The 17,760-nt window shown below is 37.9% G+C and overlaps 1 protein-coding gene across 2 annotated transcripts; it reads left to right on the forward strand.

The window, feature by feature from the left end:
* Positions 1-1,315: 1,315 nt before the first annotated feature.
* Positions 1,316-17,500, forward strand: GDAP1 (ganglioside induced differentiation associated protein 1). Of its 2 annotated transcripts, none has more exons than XM_026455056.1 (6): positions 1,316-1,511; positions 2,194-2,241; positions 11,045-11,218; positions 12,493-12,587; positions 13,552-13,666; positions 14,620-17,500. In XM_026455056.1, exons 3-6 carry the CDS (start codon positions 11,062-11,064, stop codon positions 15,000-15,002), a joined length of 750 nt encoding a protein of 249 aa, XP_026310841.1. In that variant the 5' UTR covers positions 1,316-1,511; positions 2,194-2,241; positions 11,045-11,061; the 3' UTR covers positions 15,003-17,500. The 2 variants fall into 2 exon arrangements, with proteins under 2 accessions (XP_026310841.1, XP_023039854.1); XM_023184086.1 differs by having other exon boundaries at positions 1,321-1,511; positions 2,194-2,386.
* Positions 17,501-17,760: the final 260 nt, after the last annotated feature.

Here is a 17,760-nt window from a genome sequence, read left to right on the forward strand (position 1 = left end):
GGCAAGGAGTTCACTTTTTCCATACCACTTGAATTAACTGAAGTATATAAAAAGACATTATCAAATCTTTAAAAATTATAAAAGAATTACAGAGAGTAACAAATGAAGTACTGTAAAGGCAAGGAAGAACCTCTTGAGATTTTGTCTTTTCCAGGGGCCTTTCTCTGACCTGGGTTGGCTGCCTGCCCCTCCTTTCTCATTGTTCTCTGCCTTCACCCTAAGACAGTTCTTATCTTTATTGTGATTGTCTATTTCCTTGGTCGTCTCTACTGCCAGATTATATCTTGAGTGTTAGATATTAGATCTTACACATCTTTATATTACCAGGAGCCAGCACAATGTCTGGAACATTGTAGGTGCTCAAAAAATATTTGCCAAATACATTGTACAGGCATTTATTCCATGGTCATATTTATACATATTACTGAAAGAGATTTTTTAATTCCACTTACTATATGATGCCAAGTTTTCAGAGACAATAACTAGACTAATATAAAATTATGATTCTGACTATGGTTATAAACAGAATGTTTATAAGGCAACTGAACCTGTGACTAAAACTGAGTGCCTACAGCGTGACAGGGTGTTCTGAGTGTTTAACATTTTATTATTAATTTTTCACAAAAATCTTATGAGAGAAACAATAAAATTATTATTTTTAGAAAATGGAAAAACCAGGACATGAACTTAGGCAGTACTGTTCTAGAATTTTTGTATTTAACAACTAGGCTATTTGATATCGCCATTGTTTATTAGCTGTTTATGACAAAAACAGTTTTTTTGCATGACTCCATAGTGGCATTTTTTTTTCTTTTACAAAGCACAGTTTAATTATCAAAATCAAGTACTTAACGGTTTATACAAGACTATTCTCTAATCTACAGCAGTTAGTCAAATTTGAGGAATTAGTCCATTAATGTCATAGTAGCATCTTATAATGAAAACTCATAGATCCTTTTCCTGTTGCTTTGTCGACTGGAACTTCCTTTCCAAAAAAGGAACGGGCTCTAAGAGCAACCCTAAGTATCTTGGGAAATTGCTGCTTTTATACCTGAGCAATCTCCAAACCGAAGAGTAATTTGCTATCACCGTTTTTCCTTACCGCCCTTCATAACCAGGGTCTCATATTTTTGATTTTTTTCTTCTAAACAAAAACAAAAAACAACCGTTCAATTGCACGTCCCAGGTGCACTCGCAGGCTTGCCAGGGGCTTTCCGGGCGCAGACCATGCGTTTTCGCAGACTCGGCCGCCGGCGGAACTACATTTCCCAGCGGGCCGTGCGCCCTCCTTCCGGCAGGCGCGGCTCAAAACCCGGAAACGCCTTGCGGGGCAGTGTGGGAGGGAGAAGCCCAGGGCGGACAGGTCGGGCCCACCCGCGCTCGCCTACCCCGAGATGGCTGGGAGGCAGGAAGAGCAGAGAGGGAGCCCGCCCTTGAGGGCGGAAGGCAAGGCCGACGCGGAGGTTAAGCTCATTCTGTACCACTGGACGCATTCCTTCAGCTCTCAAAAGGTACAGGCCTTGGCGGCGGAGGGTGGCGCGGATCGGGCTTCAGCACTGGGACAGCTCCTGCTGGGTCCCGCCCAGAGAATCCTTTCCACCTAGAAACCCGCCTCCAGCGTCCTGACCCTGGAGGGGCAGGTGCCCCCTCCAGGATGCGCCCCGGTGGGGAGCGGGGAGAACCGGTCTGAGATAATCTTATGTGGCTATGACCCAGGCTCTGCTTCTCGCGAAATGCGACAAAACATCATTTTCAGTATTTAGCCTGGAGGCCTTGCCTGCTGGGCTTGGGCGAGAGGCAGAGGGAGGTGCCTTCGTGCACCCTTATCATCTGCGATTTCTTCTGCTCTCTCGCGTTTACTTTCTTCAGCAAGAGCTGATGTACCTACAGTTCAGGTTCTTGTCTGGGGAGGGCCCATAATCAGGTTTAGGACACCAAGAAAGTGGTGGTGATGAGGAGGGTGACTGTTTAATGAATACAGTCAGAGTCATTTCATTACTTATTTTGTGTTCTCTTAATTTGTTGAATATTGTTCTGTACTTGTTAATTCCAGGAATAGGAATTGTTAAAACGACTGTTGAAAATGTCAGTAACACAGGGAAGCCCAGAAAGGCTGCTTAGCGGTCGGTGTCCAGGGAAGTCATTTAATTGAAAGCTTACACGTGTTGTAGTAACCAGTGTGAACTCTTCCAGGTGCGCTTGGTAATTGCTGAAAAGGCATTGAAGTGCGAGGAACATGATGTAAGTCTGCCCTTGAGTGAGCACAATGAGCCTTGGTTTATGCGTTTGAACTCAACTGGAGAAGTGCCTGTCCTTATCCACGGGGAAAACATAATTTGTGAGGCCACTCAGATCATTGATTATCTTGAACAGACTTTCCTGGATGGTAATGTTAAGGCTACTTGTGATTTCTTGGATTTACTTTCAACACAACTATGTGTTCCCTTTCTCTTTTTCTCTCTCTCCTCTCTTTCTCTTGTGTCATGATGGTGGTTTGGGATTAAAAACCTTTTCCATTTCCATAAGCACACAAATAGCAAATAGGTCGATAACAAATTTTGTATAAACTAGTATAATGCTACTTAAAAGAATTTCATGCAAAGTACAAATGTTAATGTTGAAACTTAAAAAAAATCGCTTGCAAAATACTGCAGATGTGTGGTTTGTGTTGGAGATTTCTTAGCCTTAAATTCATAATATTCTAAATGTGCACTATGACAATTTCATCAGATAAACCAAATGGTTTCACCTTAAAAACAAGGGGGGGGAAAAGAGCAACAAATCTTAAAGGAGAATAGAATGTTAGTATAGCTGAGTTATTTGCCCCAGTCACTTCTGAATTGTTTGAATTTTATATATTTACTAAGGACTTATAGGGCTTAAATTTGTATAGTGCATTTAGGTAAATCATTTATTGACAGTTTGTTATGTGTCAGACATTTTATAATTTCTATACTATGTTGTCTTCAGAAGAATCTAAGTTATTCCCATTATGTACATGAGGAGAACGCAACAGGGTTGCCCAAAGTAATATAGCTATTGTATGGCAGAGTCTTTCGTCTCCAAAGCCTTCATACTACACTGACTGTCTCCCATAGTCCTTGCCACTTACACATTATCTTGCTTGTTCCTAATAATAATCCTTTGAGGTGAACTGTAGCTTCAAGGATTTACCCAAGATTACACAGCTCATCACAATGGACATTGTTGAGAGCAAAACAGGGGGGCTCAGAGCTTCCAGCTGAATGCTCTTCTAAAAAGGCTGTGTGAGATTGTTACTTTTCATCTGCTAGCAATTATGTTGATGTTAGTAGGGTAGGGTGAAAGCAGAGCCTAGCCCCAAACTACAGGAAGCTGACAAAGGAAATTACTAGGACAAAAAAAAAAAAAAACAGTCTCAGGTACTTAGAAGGAAAATGAGTATGAGGCCTAGATGGTGGGCAGTGGGGCCAGGGAAGCCCAGGGAATTAGATTAGCAATGGGCTACCCCTGTTCTTAATCTAAGTGCTGGTCCCCTAGGATTGTGATTGGAGGTTTTAATTAAAGGTAGTTTTGGCCTAAACCAAAACATTTAATGAGGTACTTTCTTTTCATCTTTATTTGCTATTCCTTGTAAATTAATATGCTGGGGACTGTACTGAAAATGACTAGTTCATTAAAGACAATGTTTCTTAATCTTGAGCTTTTTGGAAATGGATAAGTCTGTTAATAATTTGTATTTCTTGGGAGATGTAATTATAATTGAACAAAAATAATTGTGTTAATAATTCTATTTTAAATGATCAAAAACTTTAAAAAGATATTCTAAATGGAAAATCTCATTTAAGTTTTTTGGTACCGTTGCTTGAACTGCTTCTACTATCATCATTTCCCTCCTCCCTCCCCTCCTTACACTGTTTTTCCTCTAAGAAATGCAGTGATATAAAGTATATTTACAACATAGTAATGTTACCAATTATTAGGTTTTCTTACAATTTTCCTTAGTCTTTCTCTTTTGCTTTTAGTACAGAATGATAACAAAGCAGAAATACGTTCTGTGTCCTGCTAAGTTGTATTTAAATAACCAAACAAAGGAAATGCTAAATTCTTTTGATTACTATTTATTGTATTAGAAGAGAAGGCACTGTAGGCTGTGACAGGATGGAAATACGGAAACCGCAGACTTTAATTCTGGTTGAAATATTATTGTAACTCAGCAATCAAGAGTCCTAGCTTTTAGTCTGACGCTGCCACTAACTTGCTGAATATCTTTCAATCAATTGGGAAGGACGAAAAAACGATTAAAGGACCCAAAACTTACAGTAGATAGGAAGACAGCAAGAGAACAATAGTTTTTATAAATCAAGGCTAAGTTATATAAATCAAGGTCAAGAAGAAGTTTATCTCAGAGTACTGAAGTTTTAAAAAGTGTTATCACAATTAAGATACTTTAAGAACTCATGGGGAATGAAAGTCAGACAACATAGACAAACATCCTATTGTCAAAGACAGGGAAAAGTGGATTCTACCAATCCTTGCTACTTACTGTATGTTCCCATTCACCAGCAGCACTGGCATCACCTGGGAGCTTGTTAGAACTGCAGAACCTTAGACCTCTCTGCAGATCTATCAAATTAGAATCTTTGTTTTAACAAAAGCCCCAAATGATTCATATGTACATTAAAGTTTGCGAGTACTGCTATAAGTTAGTGTTTAGTTAAGTAAGCACTGGTGTAAATTACTGTCTTTAAATCTGGCAGAAATATAGAATAGATTGTGAAAAGTTATTTAAATATGTTTAAAATTTTTGTGTATCTCAGTGAAAGGAACCAGTTTAAGTTTTACACTGCTGGAGAATGTCCCTAACACTTTTAAAAAACTGTCTATTATGTGCCAGGCATGGTTCTAGATATAGTATATCTTGATTTAAGTAGAACAGATTACATTACATATACCCTTGTGGAATAAAGGAGCAAATATAGCTAGAGGATTGTAATGCACATTTGCAGATGAATAAACTACCATATTAAAGAATATTAATTTATAGATTTCTCATACCAGATTACCTCTTCAACTGTAGACTCTCATTTTACTTACAATTGTTTTTATACTTTATTTTAAATGTTTGAATTGTACACCACTGTAAGTACTATGAGGTTGGGAACAGTGTATCTTATTAAAAACTATCCCCAATGCCTTATACAGTGAATGCTTCTTAATAGGTGCTTAATAAATATTTTGAATGATTAAAATGAGTGAATTATTGAAACAGATGTTAGCCTGGACAAGAATCCCTTGCAATGTTCTTGTAGGCTTCTGTTTTGACTTGAGCCTAACAAGTCAATGATTCGAATAAAGACATAGAAGAAATAAAATTACATTTGTGAATGACAGAAAAGATAAATAGTCAAAATGATGACTAGCTTATGAAATATTTCTTATGGAAATACAACAAAATGGAAAAATAAGATAAAGTTTAACAAGACTAAATGTAAAATGAGTATGAGGAAAATGGGTATCAGGCTTTTGTTTTAAAAAACCTGCTGCATTCCAAAAGAATAGCGCACCTGGTTAATAGATAGTTACCTATGTTAAATGGCTAGTGTGATTTCAGGTTCTTTGAAAATTATAGATTTTATTGAGAACAGGGTGAGTTGTAACTCTCTGCATTCTGAGCTGTTTGGAAGAGTTGGCATTTTGTCCAATTATGGATGTAACTTTGAGGAATGTTGATGAGATGGAATAAGTGGATGGATTTCATGAGGTGTACAGTCGCCCATGGTCATGACAGGAGACTGTAAGTGTAACCGTTCCTCTAAAGAACAGAATGTAGCGAACTGGTATGTCCTTCACTGTTATTTGCTGTCCCCTGTTATCGATCCAGTGGGGATTATGCCAAAAATGATGACTTGCTGATCTGGAGACGTTTCTCAACTTTTTTGTGTTTATAATTCAATATTTCTATCCTTGTACTTTTGGGATAGTTCATTAAATAATTGGTAGTTTGATAGCTGAGGCAATCCTTTTCAAGTCATAGTCTGAAATAGTATCTGTTGGATAATGGCTATGTTTGATTTTTTTTTTTTTTATTGGAAAGCAGTCATATAGAAGAATGGTATAGATATGAATGATGTTCCTGAGGGCAAAACTTGGGTCAAACGAGAAATTTAGAAGTATTCAGTTATGGCTGCCAAGCTAAGAGCTGGCCAAGAGCTGTCTCTTCATTTCTTCTTTCAGTAACCATTTATTGGGTATTCATTGGGTGTAGGGTCCCGGGATACTTCAGAGATATTTTAAAGATCCGAAATCATTAGAAGCTTGCTAGTCTTCAAAGATAATTTCTTTCTATAAATTTGGTGATACTTCCAAATCTGTTCTTAACATATACATGTGCTATTACTGTCCAGTTTTATAGACTCTTTCATGTACATGATACCTCTTTCAGTCTGGGCATGTGGTGAAGAATAGTTATTTTACAGCAAGCAACTGATAAAGCTAGATGAGGTATGAGAGCAAGCAGACTAGGTAAACTGAGGAAGAAGGGATGGGACTAGGTGAATGTACGCACAAATATGGATTCTTCAATCTAGCTATTGTACTCATAACCTCTTTAAATAAAATTTAACTTGGCTACTAATCAAAAATATATGAAATAACTATAAAATACTAGAACATATGTATTACTACCAAGTGACTCTGGTAACATGGAATCAAGAATAATCAATTTTTGTAATTTAATATAACAGTTCCCTGAACATCACGTTCATGTCTTATGTCTAGGTATATAATTTATTCTTAGGAAATAGAATTTAGTTTGGAAATAAATTATTCTAGTATGATATTAAAATCACATAAATCTTATTAGGATATCTAAATTTATAGATAAAATGTTATCTATAAAATATATCTAAATATTACATTTGAATTTCATCAAATGTAACATTTTAAAAAGAATGTTAATTCTGGTGTCACTGTTATATTAAAAATAGTTATTTAAGGAATTACCAATTAATATTTATCTTTATGTTCATCAAGAAAAGGCTCTTGTTTATAGTTGAATATAGGCGTTTTAGCACATAGACTGAAATTGCAGATTAGCACAAAGTATGGAGAAAATATACCATATGGCATAGAAAAGAATATCAGTCTTTATTGTGTCAGTAAAAGTTGCTTTAAAGAGTAACTTTTTTTCTCTTTGTGATTTGTCCAATTTTAGCAGACAAGTAGAGGGTATTAAAATTCAGAGGCCCTCTTTCTATATTATGTGTATCTAACAATTGGAACTGTCTGATAAAGGAGTTTTTGCTTCCATTATTACAAATGCTTCTGTTAAAAGTCTTAACTATAATACCAGTTAAAAGTAGTTAAACATTTAATGTATAGTACATAAAATTTATTGACAATAATGCTATAAATTTGTCTCAAAATCCTGGATGCATACAGTGAACTGATACAATTTGACACCAGGTCTTTTTTTTTTTTCCCCTCATCTATATTTAGATTTGCTCTTTCTAGTTCCAGAGTTATGACAGTATTGAATTGTAATCAGTTTGCAGCCATATCTTTTGCCTCAGGTCATAACTTAATTGTTTAACACTATTGTGTGTGTGTGTGTGTGTGTGTATGTAGATATATATTTATATATATATATATATTTATATATCTCTATATATTTGAGACAGTCTCACTGTGTCTCCAGGCTGGAGTGCAGTGGCATGATCTCGGCTCACTGCAACATCTGCCTCGCAGGTTCAAGCGATTCCCCTGCCTCAGCCTCCCGAGTAGCTGGGACTACAGGCGTGCACCACCACACCTGGCTAATTTTTTTGTATTTTAGTAGAGATGGGATTTCACCATGTTGGCCAGGATGGTCTCTTGATCTCCTGACCTCGTGATCTGCCCGCCTCAGCCTCCCAAAGTGCTGGGATTGCAGGCTTGAGCCACCACACCCAGCCCATTATTATATATTTTTAATAGCCTAGTGTGTGACTAGTTGAAGGGTACAATATTGTTCAGCTGTGTTATGCATATTATATACTGATGCAATCACTATACAGTCTAAGTGAAATAAATACCAAAGGGCTAGAGTGAGGAATGAAATATAATCTGTTTCCATTGAGCTAGTAAGGGAGACTTGAAAGTTATACAAATAGACCTAGGGGAGTCTTTCTTGAAAACAAGGCATAATAATGCCTCCTTTATCTGCCTTTACTAGGAAACATGGGTAACCAGAGTAGTGAATTTAGTAAAATAATGAAAACTTATGCCTTTAAGCCCCTAATTTCTTTTTAGTTTTTACTCTTGGGAAAACCAAATGTAATTTTTTAAAAATGGTTCAGAGCCGTTGTTATTTTACTCAGCATTACAGGACTTGAGCATGTACAGACCTGTTTGTCTCCATTACATGGCTGCATAATGCTTTTATTGTTTCTTTCTAATTTTATTTTTTGCTTCTTTTGGTTTCCTCTGCTGTTTATCAGATCTTTCTGCTTTATGTCTATCTGCTGGTTTATAATTTGCTGCCTAAATTTATGTGTCATATAAAACTTGTCCTCTACTCAGTTCTTCCAGGAAGTCTGGTCTTGTGCAAACTTATTTGTTCTTCCAGCTTAATACCAAGCCTGATTTCCACTATTGCAATCCCACTCCCTAATGCTGGCACCTCCTCTCATTGCTTGCTTCTTAAAACTCCCTAATTCTCTATCCTGCCCCGGTATGCCTTATGTTACTTTCCCACTCCTGGTTGAGGTAGATTACTGAGAAAAAAATTCTTGCTTTTAGTATTTTGATAAAGGTGCTTTATGGAAGGACTGGAAAATAAAATAGGATGGGATTGAGAGGGAAGATCTCCTCTACAATTCAAAGGAAATTCCCAGTTGTCCTTTGAAAAATTCTTTTATCAGAAGCAGCAGATACTGCTGTGCTTCTATTTGAGGAGGAGGATGGCAGCACAGTGCCCCTGTGATACTGGACAGGGCATGGTTGACACGCATGAAGAAAGAGAGATGGGAAGATAACTTGGGTTCAGTGGGTGCTCTGACAGAGTGCTTCAGGAAATGGTTAGATAGTAACGGCACACTGAGTACAAGAAAATTATTTTCATGGATTTAAACATTTGTCCTCCTTGAAGAATTTGGGCTTGGCCTGATGGATCTTCCCCAGAAAGCAATTAGGCATTGTTTTTCCTGCTCTCATTCAGTTTTCTAGGAAGGAAATGGTATGCTGTTCTGGAGAGAAGCCCCAGGGCCCGGCACCAGAAAGCAGCCAGAGCCACTAGCCATTACTTTGACCTTTTGGGAAGCATTTGAAAATGTACTATTTATGGTTATTAGCCTGAGGTTCTTGGACCCCTAAAGCATTAGTTCTTAAACTTCTTGGTCTCTACGCCCCTTTGTCTTTGAGGACACCAGAGAGCATTTTTAAAATGTGGATCATGGCTATCAATATTTACCATTTAGAAAGCAAAACTTAAACTATTAGCCTATGTAAGCACAATCCCACTGGCTGTTAGAGTGATAGAGTCATGCTTCCTGTAGCCTCTGGAAACTTCTACTATACGCTTGAGAGAGAAAATAAGAGTGAAAAAGTAATTACTGTCTTAGTATTTCTATAAAAACATCTTGACTTTGTAAATCCCCCAAATGTGTTTTAGGAAAACCCAGGGATCCTCAGACCATAGTGTGAGAACTATTGCCCTTAGGGGTTTATGAATAGAATTCAGGATATTTGAGATCTTGGATGGGGAATAATTGTAGCTCTAATATTTAAAGCAATTATTTCCTTCCATTAGCAATGTAGGCACAATCCATGGCAATATCAGGAGTGCCTGTGACTTTGATAACCAATGGAAATCACAGATATGTTCATGGTTAAGTTATTGCAGATATCTTAATACTTTGAAATTGTGATAATTAATAGACCTGACATTTTTTAGGGACAGTTTGAGAGCCAGAGGTAGGAAGAGATTCTGAAGGGACATAGTCGCGACCTTTGGGTTGTATCCTTCACTTTATTCTTTTTGGATAGTCTCTGAAATTAAAATCCTTTGAAGATGTTATGATGGTATAATCAAAGAGAGCATTACATTAGGAATCAGATGACTTTAGTTCTAGCTCTGCCTCTAATTAGCTGTGGGATCTTGTGAGAAATTTTCAGGCCTTGTTTCTCAGTGTACGTGTTAACTACTGCAGCGCTTCTCCAGCTCACGTAATCTATATAATAACTGGAAATTTTGGAATGTATTCATTATAATTTATTAAACACCTACTACATGTCAAACATTATACTAGGCACTGGGGATTTAACAGAAACCAGTACATGGTCCCTGCCCTCAAGGACTCTACAGTCTGGATTTTAACTAGCAAATAAGGATGTATGTAGAAGCCACTTTCTAGAGATAATTGTTAGAAATTCCTGGGGAAAGTGCACCTGTGATATTTGAGCAAAGGCCTTTCCTGTTCCATATAGATTGTCATTTCACTTTCACATGTGTCAGTAGGGTCACTCTTGATGTTGTTTGGCACCTGGAAAAGAGTAACCCATGATTATCTTCCCATAATGAGGCCTCATTTAATTAACCAAACTTTGAGGGCCTTAAGTGTGTGGAGAACTATGCTAGACTCTGGAATCCAGGTTCCTTTCCCTGAAGACAGTCATGGGGTAAAAAGATGCAATGAATTGCAGTGTGATAGGGCTGTAATAGAGTGTGTGTAATGTGTTATGGATGTATAGAAGAAGGCACATGTGAGCCAGTCAGATGTTGGCAGTTGTAGGAGGTTAGGGAATGCTTCATGGAATAAATGGCATAAATAACTGGGCCTTGAAGGCTGAGTGCAGTTTGCAAGGTGGAGAAATGAGAGAATACCAGTGTGATTATGGTTTGGGATCTTGTCTGGTGCATCAGGCTATTTCAAACTTTGAATGTCTGCGGCGAGGAGACAACATTCTTTGAATATACAGATATGTTGAAAATGTTAATGATGAGTGGTTAGTGTTTTTGTTTTGCTTTTGAGGGTAACAACTCATTTGTAACTTTTTCTTCAATATTTGTGTGTGCGTATTTTAGAAAGAACACCCAGATTAATGCCTGATAAAGGAAGCATGTATTACCCACGGGTACAACATTACCGAGAGCTGCTTGACTCCTTGCCAATGGATGCCTATACACATGGCTGCATTTTACATCCTGAGTTAACTGTGGACTCCATGATCCCGGCTTATGCAACTACAAGGATTCGTAGTATGTAAACATTTTAAAGACCTAGAATTCTGTCTGACACTTTCTTTTAATTCATTCTGAGACCTAGCATGTCTCATGGTCACTAAAAGAAGATTGGGAATAGCGTTGTTGAGTTTGCTTCATGGATGTGCATGTTATGGATCCATCCATGAACCAGTCGTATTAATCTGTGCTTCACTTGCTCAGTTGGACATTTATTGTCTATAGGACCTGATTTATCAGCTCTTGGCTTTGAGGGCCAAGCTTGGGTAAAACTCAGAAGAGTGGATTATGGAAAAGTAAAGAATATAACATGTTCTCATGAACAGGTAGACTAAGAATCTGAAAAGCTGGGATCTGCCTAGGATTATGGGCATTTGAGTTCATGTTTCTGGTCCTTAATTGTTGTTTCATTATGTGAGCAAACTGGACTAGAGAGTGTGTAACTATTACTCTGTCTCTATGTTTAGTGATAGGAGATTTATTGGGATTGAGTTGTGACATTCAGCTTTCTGCCTTCCTCCTGTCATGAGGATAGTGTCAGTGCATGATCTGTGGAGCAGGAGGTGTGCTTTATAGCACAGATAATTGGGGATAAGAAGGGAAAGGATGGTGGCAGTGGTCACGCTTTGGGAATGTTGATCAGAAACACTCAAACTCAGATCTTCTAAATCCAGAAACCATTTTTCCTCATTATTTGATACTCACCTTTATTATTATTATTCTTCTTTTTTTCCTTTTTGATACCCCTCCTTTTCCTCTCCTCTTCTCTCCCTTCCTTCCTTGTCACCACTTCCTTTTTCTCCTTTCTTTTTCTTTTTCTTCTCCACTGCCCTCTCTTCCTGCTTCTCTTTCCTCTTATTCCTCCTCCTCCTCTTTGTAAGTACCCTTTATATGATGTGAAACAAGAGTTTTGAGTATAATTCTATGACCTACAGTTAATATTTTTTAAAAATAAGCCTTTTTCCTCCCTTCATGTAGGAGTTCATTATAGAAAGCTTGAAAGGTAGAGGAAGGCAGAGCAGCAAGCCTGCACTGGGCATTCTAAAGTGCTGGGCCTTGCTCTACGTGCTTCCCATGAAGCTTCTCATTTAGTCTTCACCCTGCATGGCAGATACTCTTATGGTTCCATTTGAAAGATGAGGAAACTGAGGCACAGACAGGGTAAGCCCAAGGCAGAGAAGCAGGGCATGAGCTCCAGAGCTCATGCTCTTGCCATTGAGTTTCTCTGCTTCTTGTTTCTGGTGTGGAAGGGAGAAACCAATTTTCTGTTTCCAAAATGTTTTTATTATCAGGCCAAATTGGAAACACGGAGTCTGAGCTGAAGAAACTTGCTGAGGAAAACCCAGATTTACAAGAAGCATACATTGCAAAACAGAAACGACTTAAAGTAAGTCAATCAGCTGTCCTCAGTTGACACACACTGCATGGAGTAAATGTTCTACTTTTTGTAAAGTACTGCTATTTCTAGAATATCTTCTTTTAAATATTGCAATTCACCAGTACACATGTTACCTTTAGCTTATGTTCTCCTTTTAGAAAGAATTTTTTATTAGACTTGATATTCAAACTTGATGACAAGTGCTTAACAAACAGATGTTGAGCATGCTAGTTGCCAAAAAAGTTATGAAATGCAAAGGACGTTCATAACATATTCTAGAATCTGTCATTTCAGGTATTCCACCACTGGAAGTCCTCACTAGACCTACATCCCTCCATGTATCACACTGACTCACTTTGCCCCCTGAGGAGTATGCTTTATGGTCAGCTTTTCTCCTTCTGTTGATTCCTTCCCTGGGCCCAGCAACACATGCAAGCTTCTCTCATATTAAAAGTGTAGAAAACAGCTGTACTCCCAACCCTCCCCAACTTCCCACCTTCCTGTATCCTATCTTAGCTAAAGGAGCTCCTCAGAAGAAACACCTGCACTCACAGTCACTTGACTGACTCTCCACTCGCCCTTCAACTCCTTTACTTGGACTTCTTTCTCATCCTTGACCTTTCAGCTACTCTTTCAATTCCAGCTGCTGCAATTCTTTTCCGAGTTGGGCTTAGCAGACAGCTCTTCATGCCCCTCCCATTCTTTGCCTTCTCTGGTCACCTGGCCTCCTAGGAACTGCCAGTGGGTGGTGGGTCTGCTTCTGCAGCATTTTCACAGATGGGATATTTCCCTTCAACTTAGCTGTTTTTTATTTTTTTCCCCTGAGTTTTTTTATTTCTTCCCGTTGTCTAAAATAAACAGGCTGAACTCTGTAAGAGTTTGTATCTGCTTTGCTTTACCTAGATTTATTTTTTTTAAAGGTGTAAATAATCTGTTTTCTGTTGTTTTATTTTATTTTTTGGTGGTTGATTAGTCAAAGCTACTCGATCATGACAATGTCAAGTATTTGAAGAAAATTCTTGATGAGTTGGAGAAAGTCTTGGATCAGGTTGAAACTGAATTGCAAAGAAGAAATGAAGAAACCCCAGGTAGGTTCTCATTTGTATTCTTTTTCTCTTTTCAACATCAGTATCATTCATGGGAACATTCTTAGGTCTCACCAAAAACGTTCTGTAATCTGCTTTTCATTATTGTTATTCATGGGCAGTTTTAATTATGATAACAACAATGATATTGCACCCGGAAAAACCCAGGTGTCTAATTGTAACTCAGTCTGCATCTACATGAAGGATTTTTCTGCATAATTTCAATTATGCTTGGGAGATTTTTACCTAACTGTTTTACAGATTTGTAATTATAGTCATTAGTTTGGTTGAATAACTTGAGTAATTGCTTGAATGTTCCCTCTAGTTTTTTCCTTAGTCAGGGAAACAGCCTCCAATCTAAAGTGTAATAAGGGGGCCAGCATATGGGCGTGTGGGAAACTGGCTGGTAAGCATGCACGTGCCAGTGAACTGGCTTCAGGGTTAAGGCATAGGTGTATACACGTGGGCCATTTATGCTACTCTGTCTAGAGTTGAAGACTATGTTACCTGTCACAAAAGCTCCTCTGCTTTAAGTGACTAAGAGCAGTAGCCACTGAGTGATGTTTCAGACTCAGCTTTATGGATTTTTCTAAAGCAGAACTGTTTTTTTTATAAACAAGAAGGAAGTATCTTTTAACCAACTTGGAGGCTCTCAACCCCTTAGTGTCCTTTACAAAGTGATAAGCTCAAGTGGCTGCAGTCTTATATAGGGACCTGGATGGCTGGCAGACGTCAAGCAAGTCTCCTTTGGCCTAGGATACATTTGCATGGACTTTTTTTTTTTTTTTAAAGCATGAAATTACTCTCTGAGTGTGGCTGTCAAGAAAATAAATATATAATAGCCTTCCTCTTTTGGTATACTCACACTCACTCTTAAGGCTGAGACCACTGATACCAGCTGGAGTCTGTCTGTAGAGTGCTTGCCTCTAATTCTCTATGTCCCTTTCTCTAATTAGAAGAGGGCCAGCAACCTTGGCTCTGCGGTGAATCCTTCACCCTGGCAGACGTCTCACTTGCTGTCACATTGCATCGACTGAAGTTCCTGGGGTTTGCAAGGAGAAACTGGGGAAACGGAAAGCGACCAAACTTGGAAACCTATTACGAGCGTGTCTTGAAGAGAAAAACATTTAACAAGGTTTTAGGACATGTCAACAATATATTAATCTCTGCAGTGCTGCCAACAGCATTCCGGGTGGCCAAGAAAAGGGCCCCAAAAGTTCTTGGCACGACCCTTGTGGTTGGTTTGCTTGCAGGAGTGGGATATTTTGCTTTTATGCTTTTCAGAAAGAGGCTTGGCAGCATGATATTAGCATTTAGACCCAGACCAAATTATTTCTAGGTTTCTTGGGATCTTATGGTGGCAGCTCATCCAAGCATTTAGCTAGACCTTATGATTGCCGATAGCTCTCTGAGTCTGTCTTACTGAGTAGTTGGCAGTATTTTTTCCTAAAATTCAAAAGTCATCTTTGTTACACATTACAGGGGTTCAGATAGCAATAGGACACAAAATTGCTTCATTCTACAACTGCCAGCTCCAGGCAGAGATAGGAAGGCAAAGAGATAAGAGAAGGAAAATGAGAGAATGAAGTCTGTATAGGGTAGAGCAATAGAAAGTAAGCTTTGGGTGCCTCCAACATTCATGACTGTCTGTCCCATTGGTAAACCTCACATTTAGTTACTTGTGGCCACTGCCCACACATACACTCCTGTAATTGAGAACTCTTAGGAGAGGACTAGGGAATCACTGGGGATAGTGGGCTGGAGAGAACCCCAGGCTTTATATGTATAGCATCTCATTTGACATCAGTGTTAATTTTAAATGCTTATGAATCACACACATTGCTTTAGTGAGTTTAAGTGCTTATATACTTGGAAATGTGATGCTCATTGGAACACATCCGCCTAGCATTTATGTAAAAGTCTTAAGTGATATTAAGAAGATTCCTTACCATTTCAGATGGTCCGCAATTTGAATTACCAAGTGGTAATGGTTCCTTATTGTTTTAGATGATGCCTGTGAGATACCATTCCTCTGGATGGTCATGTCCAGTGGGAGGTAGAAAGGGTGGCCTCTATAGCCCTCTTTGTGCACATAAGTGGCATTTATGTGAATGTCCCAGCTAATCACTAGCACGTCATATGGCTGGGTAGTGGGTATTTTGATGACCTGGTAGCACCAAATATGTTCATTCTTCATTTGGGGAGGCTGGTGTGTTAACACAAAAATTGTCCAGATCTTTCATCTGTTTATGATATTAACAAAAACGTGTTACAAAGGTCTAGTCTTAGCACTTGGCAGTTAATCTAGGGAAGATGAATTAAAAGGATAGATAGTGATGCATACCTGTATTCATTCATGTATGTTTAAGGGATTTGGGGAGGATACCTCAGTTCATCTGGAAGGGACAGTCCCAGTGTGTCCCATGAATAACCACAGAACTGCAGCAAATGGTTAGTGCTCAGAAAAAGTCTTTCATGGTCACAAGAAGGCACTCTGGAGCTGGGCGTGAAGGCCTGAGGAGCCATTTGTGGTGTCTGGTGGATAGCAGGCATAGAGATGATGTGCCGAGGTCCCTGTGAACAACAGTAGCCAAAGAATGTACTAACTTCATCATTAATAGGAAAGGCATACCTAGGAAGCAATGACTTTTTGATGGTAAAATGATTCTTTAATTCTATTTTGATGGGCTGTAATTCCATTTCGTGACCTAGTTATATTAGAAAACCTTGATGAACTATATGTTCCCGATTTACAAAAGATTACTAAGACCTCCAGAGTAAACTCAATCAGACAATAATTGAGTAGCAGCTTTTTAAGTGGTAACATTTTAAATTTGCACATTAGTGTGTCATCATATGGAGTGTGAATCTGTTGCTGGTACATACCAATCCATGTACTCATAAGAGCCATAGAACTTATTATTCATTAGTCCATAGTGTTTGAGTTCTTTATGTCACTCTGTTAGAAACAAGAACTGAGTCGTGAAGAAATAAAAATTGGATTTTTATAAAAATCTCTGAAGGATATTTACCTGTGAAAAGGTTGTTAAGAATAAAAATTAGAAGTCCATGGTTAACTTTTCCTTCAATTTATATTATTCCTGAATCATAGGGAATCCTTATAGAATGTGTTTATAATTTCCTTGTACAGTTTCTTTGGAAATACGTTAAAGATAGTGGCAATTTCACGTATTTCATGGATACTTGAGTTTATGCTTTTAAGGCGTTTGTTTAGGGATACAATGACCACTAGATGTCGCTGTTCATCCAGTAGACTAAGATTGGGTGTTCTTTTTGTTCAGCAACTCTTCTAAAATGTTTCGAGCAAAGATAGTAATGACCTCAGTTTCTGGAATAAGGGCATCTTCATCAGATTATTCTTCTGTTTAAAAAAAAGCTTGAGGCAAATGCGACTGATTTCTAATGCTTTGTAAGGGATTACAGTATCGCACAATGTCAAGCTAAACACACTATTAGCTAAATAGGCACTTATGTGTATTTTCTTTTTCATAATTATTGGTGACTGGTCAATGTACTCCTCAATTTCCAAAATTTGTATACATATCACAATTAGAAAAATGCCTGAGGTACTAAAGTTATGTTGGCTTTTTGTGTCTTAACACACATAAATACTATTGTTATTGCAACAGATGCCTTTTGAATCCATTTTCCATAATTACAGATAGTTGTAAATTGCTTGCTCAATTTTTAGTAATTATTGCTGTTGACACCAGCGTTGTAGATTTTTGGTGTTGTTGAATGCAATAGAGAGACCAAGACACTATTCTGTAAGATCAATACAAGTATTTGGAAAATAAATATGAACCCTAAAACAAAGTACTCATTTTGTAATCTTTTTTGGAAAACAGATATTTTGTTTCATTTAAAATCAAAGCATCATGTGGTAATTAAAAGGGTAAAATAAGCAGAGGTTAGGTATTCAAGATACTTAGCTATAGGATGCCATATTTTCCTTATAAAAAAATTGCTGACTCTTGCTTCATTTAAATATGCACACTTAAAATGAATAGCAGCCTAAAGAATAACATTGATTTCTCAAAAAGCAAAAACAAAAACGAAAAAAAATTGATCCTGCT

This window comes from Piliocolobus tephrosceles, chromosome 7 (genome assembly GCF_002776525.5).
Source record: "Piliocolobus tephrosceles isolate RC106 chromosome 7, ASM277652v3, whole genome shotgun sequence".
Classification (NCBI taxonomy): Eukaryota; Metazoa; Chordata; class Mammalia; order Primates; family Cercopithecidae; genus Piliocolobus; species Piliocolobus tephrosceles.